Source organism: Solea senegalensis, linkage group LG20, assembly GCF_019176455.1.
Source record: "Solea senegalensis isolate Sse05_10M linkage group LG20, IFAPA_SoseM_1, whole genome shotgun sequence".
Taxonomy (NCBI): domain Eukaryota; kingdom Metazoa; phylum Chordata; class Actinopteri; order Pleuronectiformes; family Soleidae; genus Solea; species Solea senegalensis.
In genome coordinates, this window is record NC_058039.1 from 19905852 (window position 1) to 19929221 (window position 23370).

The 23370-nt window shown below is 41.9% G+C and overlaps 1 protein-coding gene across 3 annotated transcripts in view; it reads right to left on the reverse strand.

Moving 5' to 3' along the window:
* The window catches only part of trappc9 (trafficking protein particle complex subunit 9), a 154757-nt gene that overhangs the window by 100722 nt on the left and 30665 nt on the right, over positions 1-23370 (reverse strand). For all 3 annotated transcript variants that reach the window (XM_044052130.1, XM_044052128.1, XM_044052129.1), the window contains 4 exons: positions 17129-17255; positions 16910-17042; positions 14926-15089; positions 7863-8015 (listed from right to left, as the gene is read on the reverse strand). In XM_044052130.1, coding sequence (XP_043908065.1) covers positions 7863-8015; positions 14926-15089; positions 16910-17042; positions 17129-17255 — 577 coding nt within the window. The remainder of the gene's footprint in view (positions 1-7862; positions 8016-14925; positions 15090-16909; positions 17043-17128; positions 17256-23370) is intronic.

Below are 23370 nucleotides of genomic sequence, written 5' to 3' on the forward strand. Positions count from 1 at the left end.
TTGAATGTTAGTATACCACAGTTGTTTTTATGCTTTTGTGATTTTTCAAACACTGTAAATGACGAGTTCACTTGAACATGCAGACGTTTCTCACTTGTGTTTCCAGTTGTTTTGTTCGACAGACGACCTGCATAATTTAATTTGGCAGAGATTTTCACGCCGGATGCCATTCCTGGTGCAACCCTTCTTATTTATCAGGGCTTGGCACCAGCACTAGGATACACCGGGTGAAGCTGGAGTGTCCAATTAAGAACGGTCAAGGGGGATTGGGTACCGGGGATTGGGACTGGCAACCCTCCAATGACAAGCCCATTTCCTTCCCGAGTGTTATATTCTATCAAGGTCTAATTCTCTTTGTGCTTTTTGAGACAAAACACATTTATGGAGCTGCCAGTTTGACCTCTGTGACCTCGTTTAAGTGTGACATCATTAAAACATTCACACATGCTTTCATCCACAATGCTCACACTCAAACCCTTTGACATTGTCCTTTGTTAGAAAAGTCCTCAGCAGAAATAAAACGACAAACTTCAACTTCTTGCACCTGACGTCCCCTCCCCTGTGAGAACAGTCTCCTCCTCACTTTTATCCCGCCGTGGAACACGATTTGATGTGCGTCCACACGTCGACTTTCACGTGGCAAGAAAAAGGGAAAGGTCAGCCGGCGCTTTAAGATTTTATGGCCCGCGTCCTCCATCAAGGTGCGCAGTCCAGTCCGTCTCAAGTCAGGTTTATACGTGAGAGTGTGTCCATTTTGAGGGCGCAGGGACGTGTCCGAGGGAAGACAGAAGACAGAAACAAGTTCACCTACAGCTGTTCGGAGCACATCGACGCCTCTGTGCCGTGGTCCACACACCACAAAGCCTCGAGCGGGTACAAACACGGCTTCAGGAGCTATACGTGACTTGCCGTTTCCTGCAGCACACAGACTGCTTGAGTAATGAGTGGCATGATTAACAATGACATTGCTCACAATCACCCCACACTCACACTTCATGCCTTTTCTTCCAATCAGTTTCTGTCCAGTTCTCTGTCGGAAATAGCCCCGGGGAGAATTCAGCATCTCTGTCTGTGGCCGTCTCACTGCAACATCAGAGATTGTCACTTGTGAAATACTTGTATAATCCTGAGAGCAGATCTGAAAGTTCAGAAGATTATCTGCGTCGTCAAACGCTCTGGCATTTACAAACTTTTTTATCAAATAAATATGAAAATGATGACCTGTTGAAGCGTAAACATTAAAAATCATCACTTCCATATCCTGCTACATGACCTGACACTCGGCACTTTCTTCAACACGTACTTTAGTAAACAACACAATAAGACCACACAGGTATTTGCTGCACAATTAATCCAATTTAAACAATGACATCAAATCTATTGAGAGTAGAATGTTACAGTATCTGGTTTGAAAGCACACGTTCATTCTGATCTGACGAGTCTGTAAGCAATAAATACACTGAATACAGTTTACTGCATGAAAACTGTATTTTTATCAATTTAATCAAGATACCTGTCTTTAATAACAATTATCTGTTACATACTATCCATACATATTCAAAAACAGAGATAATTTGGTGGTTGACGTGATATATATTATAATATATATATATATATATATATATTATATCTCAGCTGAATTTGTACAGAAGAGAGAAACAGAGAGAGAGAGGCTATTTCTCTCCAAAAACAACAGTTTTTGACAAAACAAGGTGACGCGGGAGCAGTCACAGGGCTCAGCGCCTCACCGCTAACCCCTCAGGCAGTGATGATGATGCACCATGATGCAAAGGCAGTGTCGTAAGTCAAAACTGACCAGAAGTGGTGGTTAACACCAGCAAAAGAGCGCATTAGAGCCAGAGTACTAACTTAATTAGGAGAATAACTGATTGTGGACTTCAGGAAACTTCCACCACCTTCAGGTTCCTGGGCACCCACATCTCAGAGGAACTCTGGTGGATTCATCAGTGGCTGCACTTCCTGTGTGTGTCCTCAGGAAGAACAATCTGAACAAGAAGCCAGTGCTGTCCTTCTGTCACTCCTCTGTGCAGAGCGTACTGACATACAGCGCTGTGTGGGTGTGTGGAACGCAGGGCTCCACAGTGGAGGACAGGAAAGCTGTGCAGAGGGTGATTAACTTTGCCGCCCTCTGCCCTCCCTGGATAACAAAATCCACATCCTCAGAAAAACTGTGGCCATCACAGGAGACCCCTCACATCCTGCCCATCACCTGTTTGACTCGTCGCCCTCTGGACGGCGCGTCGGGTCAATGAAACCCCAACACCAGCAGACTGACAAGCACTTTCTTCCCCTGAGACATAAGGACCGCCAATAATCACTCAACAAATCCCACACACACACACAGCCAAGGACACAATACCCTCTGCACCTTACAGTCCTGCCTTATTTTATATTTATAAGTTCATTTTGTTCTATTACAGTACAGTACAGATGTTAATGTCATGTGCCTTACGTCCCACAGAGCACCCACAATTCCATTGTACCCTAATGAGAAGGTAGATGAAGAAGCCTCTGAGCTACGTCGCTGTGACTCAGGCAGAAGAAAGTGTGGACGCAGCCGTGGTTCTGCTGCTTATGGATCATTAGTTTTCAAACACGTCCAACCGTGCAGAGACGGAGTTTAAGAGGAAAGATTCCTCTGGATGCAGGTGCCATATTTCCCCAGGTTGTCGTGGTAATACCGGTGTTCCCTGAGCGAGACATGAGCGGCACAACCAACAGTTGTTCGTGAGCTACTTTATCCATTAGCAAAGGAAAATGTTAAAAATGTACACTTTTACAGTGTCCGTTTAAGTCTGTGCAAAAGCAAGACTTCACCTATTCAATGTGTCAGATTCAAAGTTCCTCTGAATGTCTGTGGAGACACATACCCGGGTCTACAACCGTTCTACGACTACTCCTCGTCCAGTTTTCATTCATGTTTTGAAACAACAAAAAGTGTCTTGAGTCAGCTCAGACAAAGAAGGTGAACACTCTTGTCCACGTGTTCTTCAACTAACCGAACACCAGTCGCCTTACACTTAAAGGTCACAGAGTTTTGTCATTGTGAATACTGAAGTATTATTCTCTGGTTTGGTCACATGGTAGACGTAGCATGTATATTAATATCCTGTGCAGATTGCTGATTCTATTGTTTTGGCATTATTGATTTCCAGATGGAGAAGGTGACACCATGTGTCTGAGGGGGCCTCAGTGGAAGCCAGCGAGCAGCGTCAGCCATGACGTCTATTTTCAACTGCAGCCATGTTGTTGGGCAAAGTCACATGCTCCTTATTAATGACAGATTTGTGAGATTTGGTGCATGAGAGAGGAACACAGCGCTGTGGGGAAGCCTGTCTGACACGCTGCTCCTGATACAGTCCATCACTGAGTGGCAGGAGGAGAGCGAGAAGCAAACCTGGATTAATACAATCCACGTACATGTAAACTGCTACGATTTTACACAGCACAGCGTTGACATTCATGACATTCTATTCTCCAAATGACTGATGAAGTATCACTGCATTGATAATGCACATTGATGAGTTTTAGGGGTGGAGCTCAGGAGGAGAAGTGAAGGTAGAGGACTGTGTTTGTCTGTCTACAGACCTAAAACTTGTTGTTTGACCTCTTGCAACTTTGACAAGAAAGTAAAAAAGACTTTTTAAGACTTTTTTAAATGCCATTTAAGACCAATTACAAAAAACAAAAGCAGCCAGAACAACTTTGCCCGAGTGTTTATTTCAACATAAAACAAAAGTTAGAATATCTACTTCCCGGCGCAGGTTCTTTACAGGTTCCTCTGTCCTAATCTGCATGATATTACTGCAAGAGGCATTCCCTACATTATGTTTTAGCAGCTATTTTGAGATTTACAAAAAGAAATCAGAAAAAAATCCTACTTTTGAAAGAGGGATTTGAGACATTTAAATACTAATTGTTTTTAGCGTGGACACTGTTTAAAATGTACTTTTGAGGCTCTTCCAAGTTTAGATGCAAGACTTAACGACAGAAGTGCATTTTCTCTGACAAACAGTGAGACATCAGCATCTCTACGACCCGGACCAACTTTAAAACAAGCTTCTGACTGTGACTCGTCGAAGTCACGCTGTAAACTGGTACTGGTTTCATGTGGTCCTTATGTGCCGTCTTCAAACGTTACCATAGGCGGCCGCACAGCCGTTAGGGGACGACACTCACACATTAGCTCTACTGTAGGTGAAGGCCCGCGAGTCGCGACTGATGACATCACTTCACTCCGTTTTATCCTGAGTCACGTTGTCGTGGCCCTGAGTGAGGGACAAACTGGCCCCGAGGACAAATCAATGAGGCTCAGCTTGTTTTTAAGACCTTCATTACACTGTGCAAATAAATACAGCACGATCAATTTCAAAAAACAGCATACATTATTGTTGTTTACGTGACACTAATTATGTATCGTCTCTCAATGCATGCAGTTGTTGAATAAGGTCGCACCTTTAGTACGAGCATGAAAAACACTGAAACTGCTGATGTACTGTAGACATTTCTGTGGTAATTGTTGGAGAAGTCTTTTTAACTCATCTACAGTTTATTAGGCATTGTTCGTTTTTATTCTTGTGTCGGACGTCTCTACCTGCGACGACGCTCTGACCAATCAGTATCGCCTCAGCTCGGTGGAACCTCGCCAGAGTAGGTACTAATATTATCCTAAACATCCTTTTTTTTTTTTTTTATCATTGGTCTAATTTTCTTACAAATTCCTTCGTGCACATGACGTCTCATTCGTCGCAGACATCGACTTGTTCCATAATAAGAAACGAGCTTCCTATCATCATCCTCCTTTAATACGTCCACTGTCCTTAAGCAGGACATTGACCTTAAAAGCTGATGCAAATGTCGCCTCCCATGTTTTGCTTGCTTTAAAGTGATGTATTGATATGGTTGAAGGGGTAAAAGCTCTCTGGATAAAAGCACGACATAAATGGTCCATTTAACCTCCAAAGTCAAGCAATTTCATACGAGCGTGGCACAAAATAGAAAGTTCAGCAAACTGGTCAGTTTGTTGGCCACGTTTATGATCAAGGATCACGGTATTAAAGGAATTCATGGACTGAGTTGTGTCATTCTGTTCATTCAGGGTCAAAAAGATGCAATTAACCCTGTTTAAGCGCTGACGTGCATCATTCCTACCACAGGTGTTTCTGTGCATTACAGAGGAGACGTGAGGACGAGGGAGTCATTTAGTTGGAAGCACCTCGAGACAACTCATTTGTGTGCAGAGGCAGGGACAGGGACGGGGACGGAGACGGAGACAGAGACGGAGACAGAGGCTGACTCTTCAACTAAAACAACTTCAAAAAGAAAGAGAAAGGAGGAGAGAGGAAGTTGTGAAAGACGACCTAAATGCTGAATGCACCAGATATCCTCTAAAATAATCCAGATTTAACAGTTTATTTAACAAAGACGACATAAATACAGTCGGTTTGTTTCCAGCAGACGAAAACAAAGCAAAGAAACAAGTTCATTAATATATGAACCCATCATCATTATTATTACTGTGATTACATTATTGTATTGGAGTGCCAGATAGAATCTAATGCAGCCCATAATGTCACTGTAATAACTTGCATTCACGGCTGCAGGAACCACGTTCTTATCTCCCTTCATTCAGGGGCCCACAATAATTGTTTGGACTAATTAAAACTGTGGAACAGAATCGCTTAAACGGCCTCATGAGGAGAGCTGCACAGAGGCTGAGTGAATTAAACACACTTTCCCCCCAACGAGTCTCTGTGGTGAGGCCACAGCAATCACCAAATGTTAGTCAGTGTGAAACACAGAGGTCAAGAGCAAGACGGGAGAGAGAGAGTCGAGCGACAGCAACAACTGGAGAAAAGATGCAATGAATGAGCACCGAGGCAGACGGGCGAGAAGGTCAGACTTTTCCTTTCCTTTTTACTCGGTATAAAAATTGCAAGAGAGGGAAACCGATGGTTGAAATGAGGAAGCCAAGAAGCACGAAGAGAAACGGAGGTGTAGAGACCTTGAGACCCCCTCGTCTATTATGGCTGAATGTTAAACAAAGCCCACAGAATCCCTTCAGTAACACTCGTCTCTGCGCCGGACGCGCACAGACCTGCTGCTACGAGCGATCAAAAGACGCAACTGTTCTACAGTTTGTTCTAGAAAATGTTTGGAAATGCAAATGTCAAACAATCGGCTTCTGAGACCCAAAGGAAAAGTGCAATCAGCGTGAGCACCTTTGACTCGTCGTCTCTGTCTGGTGTCACGTTGGAGTCAGTCACGCACTAACACCATACTTCAGTGTGGATGAGAGATGCACAACCTCATCATTATTCACCGCTCACTGGTCGCTCTCTATCAGCGCTGTATTAACTTATTGCCAATTAAAAAACACAACAATGTCGCTGCGTCTCATTAAATAAAAGCATTCACAAACATGAATTTTACTGGGGAAACAGCCACAGAAAACAAACCCAGTGTTTGGAGATAAACCACACGGCTTAAGTTTAGCAGTTTGTCAGCAACATGTTGATGTTTATTTATTTGGATTATTTATTTATAATATTTATTTGGATTCTCCTTCTCCTGCATCTACAGTACAGTAATATCTCAAAAACTAAAAACCTGTTATCTAAAAGATCCTTGAGGACCAGGATTGGGAAACAGTTCTAAAACAATGTTTTTCTTGTATATTCTTATATCCCATGTTCCCATGTTTTACCACAGACAGGTAAAGAACCACAGTATGCTAACTTCATGGACTTTGATTTTCGACCAAAAAAGTCCAATAACAGCTTTAAAGAAGACTTTTATCATAAAGTAGTTTAATTTTACTCAGTGACTTACATATAAAACATGATTTTCTGTTTGCAACTGGGCCCCTGACGGCCATTCAAGAGCAGAGAGGTTTAAGACTCTGCTGACTCTACCTTTATACGGTCTATGGTCAAAATTTGGATCAGCACTTGATAAACAGCTGGATAAAGTCACTTATTAACCACTAAGATGTAGGTGGACATGACAGCAGCTGAGACACTGGTAAGATTAAGGAAGTGTTTATGCAGATATTTTTTGGCTTCATTAAAAGGCAGAAGGATAATACCAGAAAGCACTTTTCAAAAGTTCACTTTTCGAGTGTGACACTGCACGCACATGACTGGTAGACAGTATTGGAAAGTATCTTATGTTTGCGCCTTCGTAAACCTGATGTTTTGTTTGTAATCTGCTGAACTTCTTCCTGAAGTTTCTCCCATTTTTCCCCTGCACAAGGGTGTGTGTGGCGTTGTTCCTCAGTCACATGTACGAGTGTAAGGACAGAGAGAGTGAACTGTACACACCGCGTTTGTGATGTTGAGCTGCGTGTGCATAAAATTGACTTGGATACCCAACTCTGCCAATCTATGACACTGAAGCCCAAGTTGCTCCTGACGGCTCTGCCTTTGAATAAAGATAGAAAAAAAAGTACGAGTGCTAAATGTAGCATCCATGAGGGAAACTGTGGTGAAGCTGGTCACTGAGTCTTTCCTGCTGCAGCAGCAGTAGCTCAGTCTTAGATCATAAGTTATCTCAGGTCCACTCGTCACATGAGACACTTAACCCCACATGTCACCTGCTCTTGGTAAGTGTTTCCAAAAATGTAACGGCAATTACGGAAAATGACCTGTAAAAAAGATGCATCACTCATTTGTGGAAAAGGTGTTACAGCTGCAAAAGTTTCTAGATGACAACTTCAGGATTCTGAGCTGAGGGCAACATTTTCAATCCATTCAACAAGCTCAGCATGTTTGCTGTGACAGACGCTGCAGGCGCCGTCAGGTTCTCACTGAGCCTCAAAATACGAACATGAGTCCACTCACCGTCGTTGAGGTCCTGCAGCAGGTTCTCCTGACCGGAGAAGTCCAGCTTGACTTTAATGTTGACAGTCAGCATCACAGCCTGGCCCTGCTTGAGAGGCAGGTGAGACAAAGCCTCGTCCAGATCCCAGCTCAGAAACTCCCCAAACACTTTCTCTGCAGAGACGCAACACAAAGACAGAAATATGTTGGAAAACAAACACTCAATGGTAAAATAAACTGGGAGTGCCCGCGCTCTCTGACCTGCAAAACGATGTGTCTCGCTCATTCACGTAGGGTTAAATCTGTGAAACCTCTCGACAACTTTTAATTTTTAACGTGTCTGGTACAAATTGGCGCTTTTTGTTTTTTTAAGTCGGTACTACAGACGCACTCAGACGAGTTCGCTCATTTACGTAAGGTGCAAACCGCGGAAAAATGGATGCCAAAATTCAAAATGTTGAGGCCATGGTTACAGTCGACATTTTTTTGCCCACGTTTCACCTTAGGGGGCGCTAGAGAGCCCTTGAGCAACGCACACGTCCAGGAACTATGCCAAAATGGTATTTTTGCCAGACCTCCACGCCAAGTGTAAAGAATTCGTATGCACGTTAACCCGGTTAAAAATGACCCCAAAGCCATGGATAGAATCATAATCTGAAGAAATAACAATAGGTTCCTCCCACAAAGTCGTGCCAGTAGCCGTTTTTGGCCCCTGCCATTTGTGGCTCGGGCCCTAATCATCTGTCTGTATAGTTAATGCAGAGAGAAGTAGGAAGAAAAAGAGCACACGTACGCATCAACGCCCATCGCTAATTGCCTAAAGTTCTGGGAAATTCACGTTCCCGATTTGCTTTCCTCTGCAACAAAGCCACCTGATTGGCGTCGTATGTTGAAGGACGTTCGGTGTCACTCACTCGCTCCACCTGGCACTTTCTGCCTCAGCTGTATCCACTTCACACCAGCAGCATCGGGTCAAAGCTACCTCATCATACCTGAATCAAAAACTGCTCTAATGGAGCAGCAGAGGAATCGGATTTTAACAGACGTGTGCGGCACATGGGGCGATGCATGTGCATGTGCAGGTGCATGTGCAGGTGCAGGTGCAGGTGCAGGTGCAGGTTGACTGTAAGAACAACCGTTTATGCATTTTTATGCATGTTTCTTACACACACACACAGCCTTTAAAATAATATTCTATGGGGATATGAACGCTGGCAGCATTAAATAAAGATTTACACCACAGGTTAACTAAAATACAGGAAATAAATGGTAAGTATGAAAAAGTACCACATTACTACTTCACTAACAGCCTCCATACTGTGTATTTGGCTGCATTACAGTACATGCATGAAAACCTGTGCACAATCCTGTGGAATTATTCCCAACATACAACAATTCAAACAGTGTGAAACAGAAGTGTAACTTCAACAACAGTGTGACAGAAACAAAACTTAATAATCATAATCATACAGAAACAGAAATTGTGGAACAGTTGATCCACGTTTGTGACACTGAAGGAAACACAGAAGCCTGACTTTAAAGCATGTCGTCTGTAAAATCATGATAATGGAATCGAAACAGCATAGAAACATGAATATAAAAATCTAACCATGCAGCTTTACTTGTGATGATAAAAGTGAGTTATTGATATTATTATTATTCCTGCAGTGTTTAGAGGACACTGATGTTTTCCACAAACGAAGAGTTAGTTGATTTACGTTCTGCTCTTCACAGATAACTTTAATTTAAATGTGATACAACAGACTACTGTGTTTGGAGTTTATTCTCGTTATCTACAAAGTTGTTTTTTTCTCTTTTTTTAATGAATACATATTTACTTTAGAGAGAGAACGGAGCTGCTATCTGCTGTGTCAGGAAGAGGAATGCTTTGTTTGCTTTGTTCCACAGGTGTCCCGACTGACACTGGGCCTCGTCATCTTTTATTCATTCATTCAGGTTCCCGCACTGTGGGAAGTGCAGGCGAGGGCGACAGGGAGGAGGCGGCCCCGTCGAACCTGTCCACAGACACTCTGAGGTTACCACTGAGGACGGATAATCACATGGTGTGATGATGAGTGAGTGTGTGTGTGTGTGTGTCATTAAAGATGCCGCCGCTGCTGCATCTGTGATCGTCTGACGCACACAAAGAATACATGTGTTACCCATGATGCAACACTGCATCCTCATTATTAATATTATTATTATTATTATTACCTCTCCTTTCATCATTTATGTGATATATCTGAGGTGTATTTATTATTTATATGTATATACATATATATGTGTGTGTATATATTTATATATACACACACATATATACACATACATACATGCATATACATACATATATACACACATATAGACATATATACACATACATATACACATATACACATATACACATATATACATACATATACATACATATATACATATACACATATATAATATATATATACATACATGTACACACATATATACACACATATACATATATACATATGTATATATATGTATATATATGTGTATATATATATGTATATGTGTATATATATATATATATATATATACATATACATATATATACATATACATATACGTATACACAGCACATATATATAAATATATACGTGCTGTGTGATGTGCTGGGACCATCGATGGAAAAGGGGCTTCAATCAAGTTGAGTTGCCAGACTACCAAACTGGATTTTTGCACATTTCTGTTCTGTTCACATTTCAGACATAATGCTTGAAGTATGATACACAGGTGGATACACTTCAACAATAAAAACTAATAATAATATCATACAAAACATGTTTTTTTTGTGGAACAGTCGATCCTCATTTGTGACATTGAAGGAAACGCATAAGCATGATTAAAAAGTGTGCTGTCATTAAAATCAAGACAACGGTGTAGAAACATGGATATAAAAATCTAACCGTGAATAAAATGTGTGTGATTTCTGCTATGGAGGCAAAAACGCGAGGCTGTAAAAAAAAAAGAAAACTGTGTCAATAAATGTTGATATTGTGTATGAACGATAGAAAGTGTGAGCGAATCAGTGTGAATGGAAAAACTGAAGTGTAAAGCAGCTTAATTCAAACTATCAAGACGAGTAAAGTGCTAAATAAACACAGACAGACCATAATACAATGGTTAAACAACAACACGATAAGGCCCTTGCTTCGCGTTAACCGATGTGTCCTTTCATTTCAATCAATTCTATGAAACTTTATGTACAACCGCCTCAGAGAGATAACATACACACGGAATCATTAATCAAGTTTCAATTAGTGACAATATGATGCACAATATACTGTAAGTTTACTGTAATGCACCGTCTAAACCAGAGGTTTCAAACCTGTGGCCCCCCAATCAATTTCTTGCAGCCTGTCACTTAATAGTTATGAGTTATTTCTCTCTGTTTTTTATTAATACTCAATTTACTTCATAAATGTTTATATTGTGAACTTGTTTTATGGTTCCACAGCCAAACAAACACTTTTGTTTTGAAATGATGTGAAACATCAAGCAACATATAAATATTTTGATGTCTTTTTTCCACTTGACTGGCCCCTACTGAGCAAACTAGACACTCAGTGGCCCCCAGGTCATTTGAGTTTGAGACCCCTGACCTAAACCCACACAGGGTTTATTACACCTGACCTATGACTCACAAGGATTAAGGCCGCGGTGGAACGTATAATTAATTGTACTTAAAAATTCTTCATAACTCAAACGCAAATGAAAAAAGGAAAACCCATCACTGAAAAATGAAAGCTGCCTTGATTTATAGTATTCGACATAATAATATAAATAATGAGGTAAAACACCAGTAACAATTACTCATTAAAAGCTGGTCCTTTCTTTCTCGAGGCCTGGTCTTATTATTAAAACCACTGCAGTGTGGTTTCATAAATGATGGCAACAAGAAAAAGAAAAAGATGAGAACAGAAGTGGATGATCAATGGCACTGCAACACAATTAGCAAGTCACGTTGTATCACGTCGCCCTCTGCCCTCACCGTCGCTCCTGTGCCTGAAACTCCATTCAGACATTTGAAAGCAGTTACAGAAAGACTCTGTATTACATTACATTACATTACATTACATTACATTACGGGGCACAGAGAGACTTTGGCTATTTGCCGACCAATTTGTAGGAAAACTTGTCTGACAGGCGGCGCAGGAGAAATGCACAGTGTGCAGTGCGGAGAGAAGCGCACACACACAACAATACGTGCTAATTATCAGCCCACAGAAAGTGAGAATGCTTCCCCTGTATAATTTGTCCTCCTTTTTTCCCTCCAGATGCAGCATGTTTATCTGCAGTACTATCAGCCTCTCTGGGCTCACAGCAGTTGAAAAAAACACATCCATACTTTTATGTACGTTGTCTAAGGAACGGTAAAAAAAAAAAAAAAAGAATTAGGATCAGCATCTTCATCGGGGATTAGTGACGACATCTTGTTGGAAATAAAGGCTTAACACGCAGTGATGGACATGTAAATAATTCACTGTACTTCACTTACTCTCACTCAGCATGTTGTTGTGAATCGTCCGTATCACTCTGGCTTTTCCTAGGTCTTTAGGGAAATATGATAATAAACGCATGAGTTGTTTTGCTCCCGGCTGCTGGAGGGGCATGATGTCACGTTCTGTGCCTGATTGACAGCAGCCAATAGGCTAAGGTTCAGCAGGGGAATAAAGAGACAAAGTCAACAAATTGTTGCTGTAGCACGAGCTGGCAGGCCGAGGGTCGAGATAAGGAGCCGCGGCCGTGTGTTACTCAAGCATATCGAGGAGGACGACTTAACATATAAATTAAATGAAGCTGTGTGTTCCTATCAAGCGTAATCTGCACGGTCTTAATACGCATGACGAGTCCAGACATTTCCCTGCCAAACTCCAGGTCGAACATGTTCCTCCTAATGAGACCACGTGAGAACACAGCAGCAAAAACCTCGGAAAACATCTGCCCACCTACTCTCGACCAAACCTCCACCCTTCACCTCATCTCAGTGATCTGGAAATTCTCCTGCTTCCATTTTTCACACGTGAAATATCAGCAAATGTCAGGAAATTTCCAGATATTCTAGTAGTTAAATATGAATCCTAATCTCAATAATCTCAAGCAAAGCATCGACTGACATCATGATAAATTACAGTTAGGGCTGCAACTTAATCGATTATTTTCATCATCGATTAATACGTCATTATTTTCTCGATTAATCAAGTACTTGTTTGGTCCAGAAAATGCCAGGAAAATGTTAGAAAATGTAGTGAAAATGTCAGAAAATGCCAGAAAGTACAGGGAAAATGTCAGAAAATGAAGGGAAAAGTCAGAAAATGCAGGCAAAATCCAGGAAAATGCAGGAAAATGCAGGGAAAATGCAGGGAGAATGCAGGGAGAGTGCAGGGAAAATGCAGGGAAAATGTCAGAAAATGAAGGGAAAATGTCAAAAAATGCAGGGAAAATGCAGGAAAAATGCAGGGAAAATGCCAGAAAATGAAGGGAAAATGCCAGAAATTGCCGTCACACAGTATTGGCTCAGCTCATTTGGAACCTTGCCAGAGCAGGTACTAAAAAAAAGGACCTGGTACCAGGTTCTATGCTCTTGGAAACACAACTTAACCGTGCTGTCTCGAGAAGAGACAAGACGGTGGAAACACACCAAAAGGCGAATTTTACGTCACTTGGACCGGATAAAGGTTTCTTGCAGCCACCTGCCTCCGTGCTGCCGCTGCATAAACACAAACGCTCCCTCAGTCAGGTCTGAGAGTTTCAGATGAAGGAAGCAACATACAGATTGTGTTTAACATTGTTTCAGTTCACGAAGAACAAACAGAGGCAGAAAAATAATAACTGCAGCGTTAAGTTCAACTGTCAGCTTAATAAAAGCTCACAAGTGGCGAAAATCAATCAACATTTCCAGACAGTATGAAGCAGTTAAAAATACAGCTAATTAACACTTCGAGATTATAAACCAGACTCATGACTCATCGGCAGGGGTAAAAAAACAAAACAGAAAAGGAAATTATGAAACGGGAAAGACGTCAGTCAGTTTTCTTTTTTTAGCGGGGTTTATCTGCATTGCAAAAAAAACCTCCAGGGCCTTTAACTGCCCAACAGCTGACGTGTGCCGTCCACAGGAGAGGAGCGTTACGGCCGAGTCACAGAGTTACAAATGGAGAAATGCATGAAATGTTTTTGGTTTTTGTTTTTTTTTAGTCAATCAGGGAGAGAGTGCAGAGATCTGAGCACTTGAGCAGGTGTTGTAACAAAGACGGAGCGGTTTGTGACCTCTGTGGCACCGTGGACATCGCCACAACAGACGCAGTCACCAGCACAGTGAGTGATGAAGTACATCAAAGGCCCGACTGAAACAATAGTCACCTCAGTACAACTTTACTACATAGATCCAGGCTATTAATCCCCATATTGTCACGTCTTTGCAACCAGGAGTTCACAGACAGCATGGTTTATTAGGGTTTGTGCACAAGGTGCGCAGAACCTTATTGAAACTGAAGGAGTTATTCTTCTTCTTATTCTTCCTCCAAATTAATCTCATTTTTGAGACCTATCCCATGCCCCAAAATGCACCTATTTCACGGAACGTGTGTTGAAAATTGGAAATGGGAGGGGCAAATACCTGCTCCGCCCCCAAAAACTTGTTGGCTTGAGTAGCAGGTTTAAAGTACATAAACGAAACTTGGTACACGCGTTCATTCAAAAAGCCTACGCAGACGGAAGCTCTAAAACCAACAGGAAAGTCGCCATCTTGGATTGAACGTTTACTAATTGGCGATTTCACACCAATGGTATTTGGACCCAACAGGAAGTCGGCCATTTCAAACAGGAAGTGCCCTTTAACTTTGCTGTACGGACCCACTCTGATGCGGTTGTTGCACACGCCGCGGGGGCTCCACAGCCCGACATGCGCGGGGACGCCGCTGAAAATAACTTGTATCACATGCGGTGAATGAACGGGTTGGAGCTCGAGCCGCACGTGGAGGCGTTGGCACGCTGCGACTCGTGCACTTGGAGCTCGAACCCGTTCAGAACCACTCGCTTTGGTGCAAACCTTTGGTGCTGACGATCTTAGAAGTGAGCTCCAGAGTCTCGATGTCCTCAGATCCAATGTTCTCCAGGGTGATGGTCAGCTGCTGGGTCTCTCCGTTGAAAAGCTGGACGGACACAGAGCTGGACAGTTCCTCCTTCGACATGGGCTGAGGCGTGTGTGCTGACCTGGGTTTAGGGAAATATAAAAATAACAATAATAATTGTGTCCATATCTTTATGTCTTAAAGGCTTAAATGAATAATTAAAGCTAATGTTCAACACTGCAGTAAGCAGTGAGTGAAGGTCCTCTCCTCTTTGACTCGAGATAAGACAAAAGCTCCATCTGAGGATCCAGTTAGAGCCCCAAGAAACGCCTTATATTTTCATTCAAATTGCATCTGCAACAGTTTCCCCTTTCAACAACCGGGGGAAAAAAAAAGATGGTGCTGCTGCTGCTTTTATTAGGAGGTGTTGCCTGAACAGTCTCAGCTGTCAGAACGACTCAAAAACAGTGAAAAACGTGACGTTTACCGCTTATTTTCAGGTCTTAAAACCCCCCAGGGATACAGAAGTCATTACTTAGTGCATCAAAACTCAGGACGTACAAATTCACCTGCTCCTTTTTATCATGATTAGCTGTTTCTGTACACATGAACATTATAATCATAGTATAGTATAGGCCTTACGTGCAGTTCAAATCTCCCCTTTTTTTGCCAATGGGAATTTATCAATTCACAAAGTGATTTCAGTTCAATTTAAAAGACTTGTATTAAACCCCCCAATTTAAAAATAACTTGTAATTCTTACACTTTTATTTCATAATAAGGGTAATTCAGCTTCAGGCACTGACCTGGGTTGTTAAACTGCTTTGTATTTGTATTAAACACTGCCAAGTGTAAAATTAAACAAAAGCAAAAATGGGATATATATGTGTGTATATATATATATATATATATATATATATATATATATATATATATATATATATATATATATGTGTATATATATATATATATGAGTGTATATATATGTATATATATATATATTGTACATATATATAATATATATACACTATACACACACACACACACACACACACACACACACACACACACACACACACACACACACACACACACACACACACACACACACACACACACACACACACATACACACACACACACACACACACACACACACACACACCGCACTTTAATCACTGTACCTTAATAAAATGTACAGTGTCTGTTTTACAAGAAAGACATTAAACAGTGAGTCATTGCATAGTTCTTACTTTCAGCATCAACAGTGCTTGGTGTTTGTATAACGTGTATGGCTACATGTATAACGTGTATGGCTACATGTATAACGTGTCCAACATACTTATATTAACGGTAATAAACAGTTTTAATTATTTTAGTTTTTTTCCTGCTGCTGTAAATGAATGCTCCTCTGCACTCAATAAAAATGCCAGGACTCTTGAAAGTGGGAATAGAAACAATAGAGAGTGCTTTTTACTTTAGAGGTGCTGTGTTTGTGGCACGTGTGGTAGATGAAGACATCAAACTGTTGCTGTTTAACGGAGCGTAGATTCGCCACTGTAGTGAGTCGTCTAATCATGATGAGCGGAGAGAGAGTGAGTCAAGAGAGGGGGGGGGAGGTGGTGTCACACATTTGTGAAAATGAACTGATCTTTTAAAAAAAAGCTGACAAGACAAAGACTGATAGGATCAATCACTTAATGTGGAAGGTCATGACCCCACTCTGATCCCCAATGTCATCCAATTATGGCTTGTATTATTATTTTTGATTGAAAGCGGCAGAAATTTAATACTGTGCATCAATCATCAGCACGTTCGAGTAAAGAGAACAAACAACGCAGAATGTGTCTTGAATCAGAATCTGCCTTGTTTTGTTTATATTAGAACTAAATATTATGTTATTGGCACAGCAATGAGCTGCAGCTCAGCGCAGCCAGTGATGTCACTACACGTGTCACAGACCGTGGTAAGGATGTGCTGAGCTGGAGGCGAGGGAGCGAAGGAATGACCTCCACCAAACAGCCGCCGGTCTTCACAGAGGGCAGAGCTTCCAGCAGACAGTCGCTGGTGACGCCGAACACGGACGTGTGGTAACCTGGGTTTTAAAAGACAGCTCAGAATACACACACAGAGATCAGATCGAGTTTCTCGTTTGTTCGTTTTGCTGGAGCTGAATTTTACCGTTGACTGTGATGTTGCCAGCCGTACGCGGGACGCCAACCAGTGTGACAGGGTACAGGCCAGACTCTGCAGGCAGGGACAGTGCAGCAGGCAGAGATTCAAACTCCACTCCCGACGTCAGCAAACCCTGAAAGCAACCGGAAACACGACGGCCAGTGATTAACGTGCAACAGGCTGGTGTGCATGGACACAGTGAAGAACTCACTACAGAAAGAAACCATAATGATATCAGTGAGTGTGTCCACTTCTACTATCACAGGAAGAAGAGACACAATTCATTGCTGAAACATTAGAAAGAAGAATAACAACATTACAACATTAACCCATTAATCTTCTAGATCAGAAACAATGAATGCATCAAATTGTCTTCACCAGCTCTAACTTAAAGGGGAATTATAAACGTGGTTGTGTACGTGAATCGCACTAACAAAGACTTTCATAATTGCTCCAGTAGACGACGTCAGCAGCCGCGACAGGCAGCGACGGCTGCAGCGCTTGTTTTTTCACCAATAAATGGCTCTTTGATTGTTCTTGTAAGAGTCTGGTAAAAGTCCTCTCTCCATCTCTACCTCACGTTTCCAGCTTCTTCTTCTTCACCTACTTCAACTGTCAGGTCTCTCGTAGTCTCGCGAGGTGATCGAAGTGCTATTCACCTACACGTGGATCCACAACACATCCACATCTGAGATGAAATTCCATGAGTGTGACATTTTGAGCGTTCATTGCTTCATAAACTCCCTGAAACTCTCCACTTCCTGTGACTTCCTCAAAATAAAAGTCAAGCTGTGATTCACCAGTGTAATGCTTGTAATGAGCAGCTGCAGCAGGAGGAGTGGCTGCGAGGAGACTGACAGCAGATGTCACACCCCTCGTGCTCTCCCATCGCTTATTTACCCCGTCGTTATTTTCAATCATAATATGATTTACAGAGTTAGGACCAAATATGTGTACAATATAATATTGTGTGATGTCACAGTGACCTCGACGTTTGACCACTCACTTCTCAGTTGAAGTTAATATAGATTTAATCCAAATTTAAAGAGTTTAAGGTCCCTCAAGGCATTCCAGAGATATTGTGTTCATTAGAATGCCACAGACATCTGCTGCCTGATTCCTCAGTTCACCAGTTCAGTGATAAACTCGTCTCCCGCTGTTTCATGTGCTGCATTGTCTAACTTTTCTTTTAAAAAGTGCATCAGCATTAGACACAGTCACTGTCTGAGGATCACAAATGACAGAAATACAAAATGTTTCAGTGTTACTACAACTTCAGCTAAGCAATACTCATTTTAAAGGTGATATGTGGCAAAAAAAAATAGTATTTTAAGTCATAAATTGACCATAATGTCATCACAGAAGCAAGAAGACTGAGGTTTGCGATCTTTCTGCATTTTGAGTTTTCAAGTTCTTCGGTTTCTTCCCACAAACATGTAATATGAAGATTGGAGATGGAGATAGAATTTGGATCGATGCGGCAAAGTGCCATAATCGATTATGTCACAGTTTATTTTCTGGCCTCGAGTGGACAATAAAGTTGTAAAGTATCAATTACTTCCGGGGGCATAACAACAACAATCAAGATGGCTGAGGCGGAGGGAGATGATGGCGATAGACGGGTAATTAAAAACACACCCAAAGCTTGGAAAGCGGACATCTGGGCACATTATGGATTCTACGAAGTTAATGGGAAACTAGACAAGACTTACGCGGTGTGTAAAACCTGCCACACTAAAATCAAGAACGTTGGCAATACAACTAACTTCACGAACCATGTTAGCATCCTGAGTTGGCTTCAACAACAACAACAACACAAAAAGTCGACACATCCCAGCCAAGAATTGACGAGTCGCTAGTGTCAACGTTGCCACACAACTCGTCATAGCAAAGGATCGACGACCCTATTCTGTGGTCGAAAATGTGGGGTTTTGCCACATGCTTAAAACAATTGAGCCCCGGTATAAGCTACCGCGCTTCCCGCATGTACAAAGAAACCAAAGCAAAGGTAATGGAATCAATATGTGTAGCCATTACAAGCGACGCCTGGACTTCAGTCGCAACAGAGTCCTATGTAACCATAACGTCACATTATGTGTGTGTGTGTGTGTGTGTGTGCATATATATAGATATATATATATAATATTATTATATTATTATATCAGGAAAGTGATAATACACACATAGCAGCCAATAAAATCTGTTGTTCAATATCTGACTGCTTGTATTGCCTCATGACTGATGAAAAATGTAGAATTTTGATGCATCGTAGAATCGAATTGAATCGAATCATTACCTGGTGAATCGTAATTGAATCGAATCATTACCTGGTGAATCGTAATTGAATCAAATTGTGAGGTCAGTGCCAATGCACACCCCTAATATGTGTCCCTGTGATGGACTGGCGATCTGTCCAGGGTGTGACCCCTGCATGTCACTCCTACTGTATGTCCGCTGAGACCCTCATGTGGAGGTTGAAGCGGTAGAAGATGGATGGATGTCATCACAGACTAAAGAAACAATGAAATCCTGGCTTCATGGACAACAATGGTGTGGCCAGTGTTATTCACAAAACAACACATTTTCATTTGCCACCGCAAACTCTGGTGTGGTGTTTTTGTTCTATTGCACCGCCCACTCGTTAGCGCAGCTCGTAGCACTTGGGAGCAAGCAGAGAGCTGCTGCTCGAAAACAAGCTGAAACCATACGAAAGCTCTGTCTCTCTCTCTGTCTGTCTGTCTCTCTCTCAGAGGTTTGTCATTGTTGCTGTGTCATCTCACGTCATAAAGTGATCATTCTCTGCTGCAAATGAATGCTGCATTTTATTTATTTAAACAGAGGGACAGTTATGTGTATGTGTAACAGTGTAACACTGGGTCAAAGTGCAGATATGTGGTTTTTGTGTTTAGCCCACATTCATTCATGGTTTTGAATTGTTTTATTATCATTAGCCCTCCCTATGAAAAAAAGGATTTTTAAACAGAGCAAACACAGCTTTTTCAAGCATCCTTGTTTTATTTTGGATACTTCCATGATTTGACTTGTACAAAGACATTAAATTATTACACACACTACCAGGGTCAGAGCCGTAGCACAAACCACTGCGCAACGATTGAAAACTTTTAAAATCAAGTTAAAACTGAGGGTTATCTCCCAATTTACACACAGTATAAAATCTTCAGTATTATTATTATAATTTGATTGAATTTCCGTTTGCAAAGTCAAATCATGGAAGTATCCAAAATAAAAGTAGGATGTTTGAAAAAACTGTGTTTGCTCTGTTTAAAAACACTTAGGAAATACTTTAATACAATTAAGTTTTCATATGGGGGCTAATAATTTCATCCTCAACTGTATAAATGCAAGGAACATCTGTCCGTCTGCTAGTCACATAACTGTCAATAATGCCAGCCTTTTGAAATTCAAATCACGGCCCGTGGGCCACATGTGGCCCATAGCCAACCTGTAAGTGGCCCAGCCTATGGTGCCACCAGAAAGACAGGTTTGATAGCATTTTCTAGTTTTTCATATTCCATTAAAGGCACTGTGAGATGTCTGTGGGTCGTATGTGACGTGTTTACCTTATTTCAAAGACAAACAAACGCTAATATGGTGCACATATCTGTTTGATAATCACATGTCTGTCGAACAGCATCGCTGCACAGACTTGTCACCTTTAATTGTTGACGTCCACAAACCTTCGATTCCTCCACTCTAACCACATTCCCCTTGATAATGTTTTCAGGGACGCGTGTACGACACATTCTCCGTGTCCTCAATGATAACTGATGCTTCATCACTGCGGTGACAAAAGCAGGTGAGATCAGCTGAGCCTCAAGAGTCACATGCCTCCTCAGAATAACTGTAGTCTATTTACATTCCTCGTCCACAGTGCCCGGTCTGCACGAGGCAGACTGAGGTGACGTAATGACTGCATCAATCGCTAACAGCAGACACTACCTCACTGGAGGGAAGGCTGCCTACCAGCGGAGCCTCTGCGCTGCCTCGGCTGTGATTTGAACTCTCCTTCCTCCCACTGCAGGAACATTATCTTCACTGGACGGCACACGGGTGTCGGCGTTGTGCATCGTCGGTTACAGTTTGTTTGCATTCGCTTTGAGAAGGTTAATGAGTTCATGAGATGAATTTTAACTAACTACAACGACGGCAGTGTGCAGTTAACCTTTTGTTTGGCTTTAGCTAATGTGATTGTCACAGTATCATCAACATGTCATTTCTGTAACTGCACATGTGGTCGTGACAAAAAGTCACATATAAAAGGGCGAGGGCTAATTGATTGGGGTAAATGAGTTAATCCATCTTTACTATAAATAACTCAGAGTAAAAGACAACACAGAAGTTTCCCGTTTACTTTTTCGTTTGTGGGGAGAATGACAAAGGCATCCGACGGTGACCCCTCTAAAAATGAAGGGTGGGGGTTGTGGTAAAGGCACCAGCGGTTTAATAGGAAATCAATAAAGCACAAAAGCTAAGCTGTGTATTACTGCTGCAGTCACATGGTATGGACTGACTGACTGACTGACTGACTGAGGGGGGGAGTGTCTGTCTTGCCAAACTGCAGGGTCACCTTGTTGATGGAAGACAGAATAGTGACCTTGCATGTGCATTTTTTTCCCAGTGTTTTGAGAAAGCTGCTTTATATACACAATGGAAAGGTGGCCGTGGCTCGTGTGACAGAGCAGCTTCCTGTCTGCTGCTACAACACCTGACACCTGAGGTTCTTTTTGTTCTTCAGGCGTTGAAATCGTAGTATGTGATCATTAAGAGTCTGTTGTCCACACAAATTAAACTAAATTCAAATATTGACGTGGTTCTTTAGTGATTCTTCATCCTGATTAGAGCGAATGGCTAAAATAATAATTATCAGAAAGCTTTTAATCTGAGAAAAGTCATTTCAGTCCGCAGCACAAACTGTGACCTAGACATTTCAGCTCATAGATTTATACAAGTAAACATACACAGATTAAGAGTAAATATACAACCTCAAACTGAGTGGAGGAGCAGTCTCCTGCTGTCAGTGCATTTATCTGTTTTCTGTATAATTACTTTGCCAAAAGTTGAGTTGGAGTGAGAATATTTATCAAATACAAACTTCCCTTCACGAGAGCTTCACCTCTGAAAATCAGACACTGCTGAACAGCGACAAAACACCAGCACACGTCCAAATCCATCTCGTGACGACTCTGAGACGACTCCACCGCAGCTTAAGAGGCCACTCTGCTTTCAGTCACACTCTGCTTTCACACTTTCATGCTAATTTGTTTTCCACTTTCCAAATAATTAAAAAGCAACATCCTTTTTCTGACAGGTGAGCACGCCGTGTGCCGTCTAACAGCTGAACATGCAGGGCCTCTCTCTCCGTTGGCCTTTCACCGACCTCGACGACTGCTTTGCATTCGCCGCGGCCGTAAACAGACCCGGCAGTGAGCAGGAAGAAAAGCAATTTATTTGGTAATTTGGTCATGTTTTACCCTTAAAACTGACGGAGAGGCTGAAACGGTGTGTGTGTGTGTGTGTGTGTGTGTGTGTGTGTGTGTGTGTGTGTGTGTGTGTGTGTGTGTGTGTGTGTGTGTGTGTTAGGCTGTCAGGACAAAGTCTGGCTCAAAACCAACACTTTAAGCAGCTTCTTACCACAACAAAAGACGTGGAATTGTATCCAGGGGTTAGAAATAGGTTAGTGGAAGGATTACAGCGAGGCATTTGGTTTAGATGGTTTATGTTGGGGTTACAGGGATTTACAGGCCCGGGTTTTTCGGTTCCAACCCACAAACGTACAAACTGAGCCAAGCCAGACCAGCCTGCAGCATTCTGAAGCCAAAACCAATGCAGTTCATGTAAGCTGCACTGAGTTTGTTACCTTGTCCATGACATGCAACGGTTACGACTACAGACAGACACATGTGCACGTGTGTGTGTGTGTGTGGATTTCTGTTAAAACGACATTGGATTCTCTGACGTCAGATGTCTCTTTTTAAACTTTTATTTTCTGAGAGGACGGCGTGTGAAACCATAAAAAATAATGGCACAACAGAAGGCGGAGTTTGTTCTCACCCTCTCGTACAATCATTATAGTATTAACCTGTCAAGAAAAGCTTTTAAGGGAGCAAGGATGACTACAAAAGCAGATTCACTTGCCCCCATGGTAATTCATAGGTACGTGCAGGAGGACGGATAGTTAGACAACCATATTGGCAACCTCTCCTTTTTCCACAATGCCGTGGAAATGA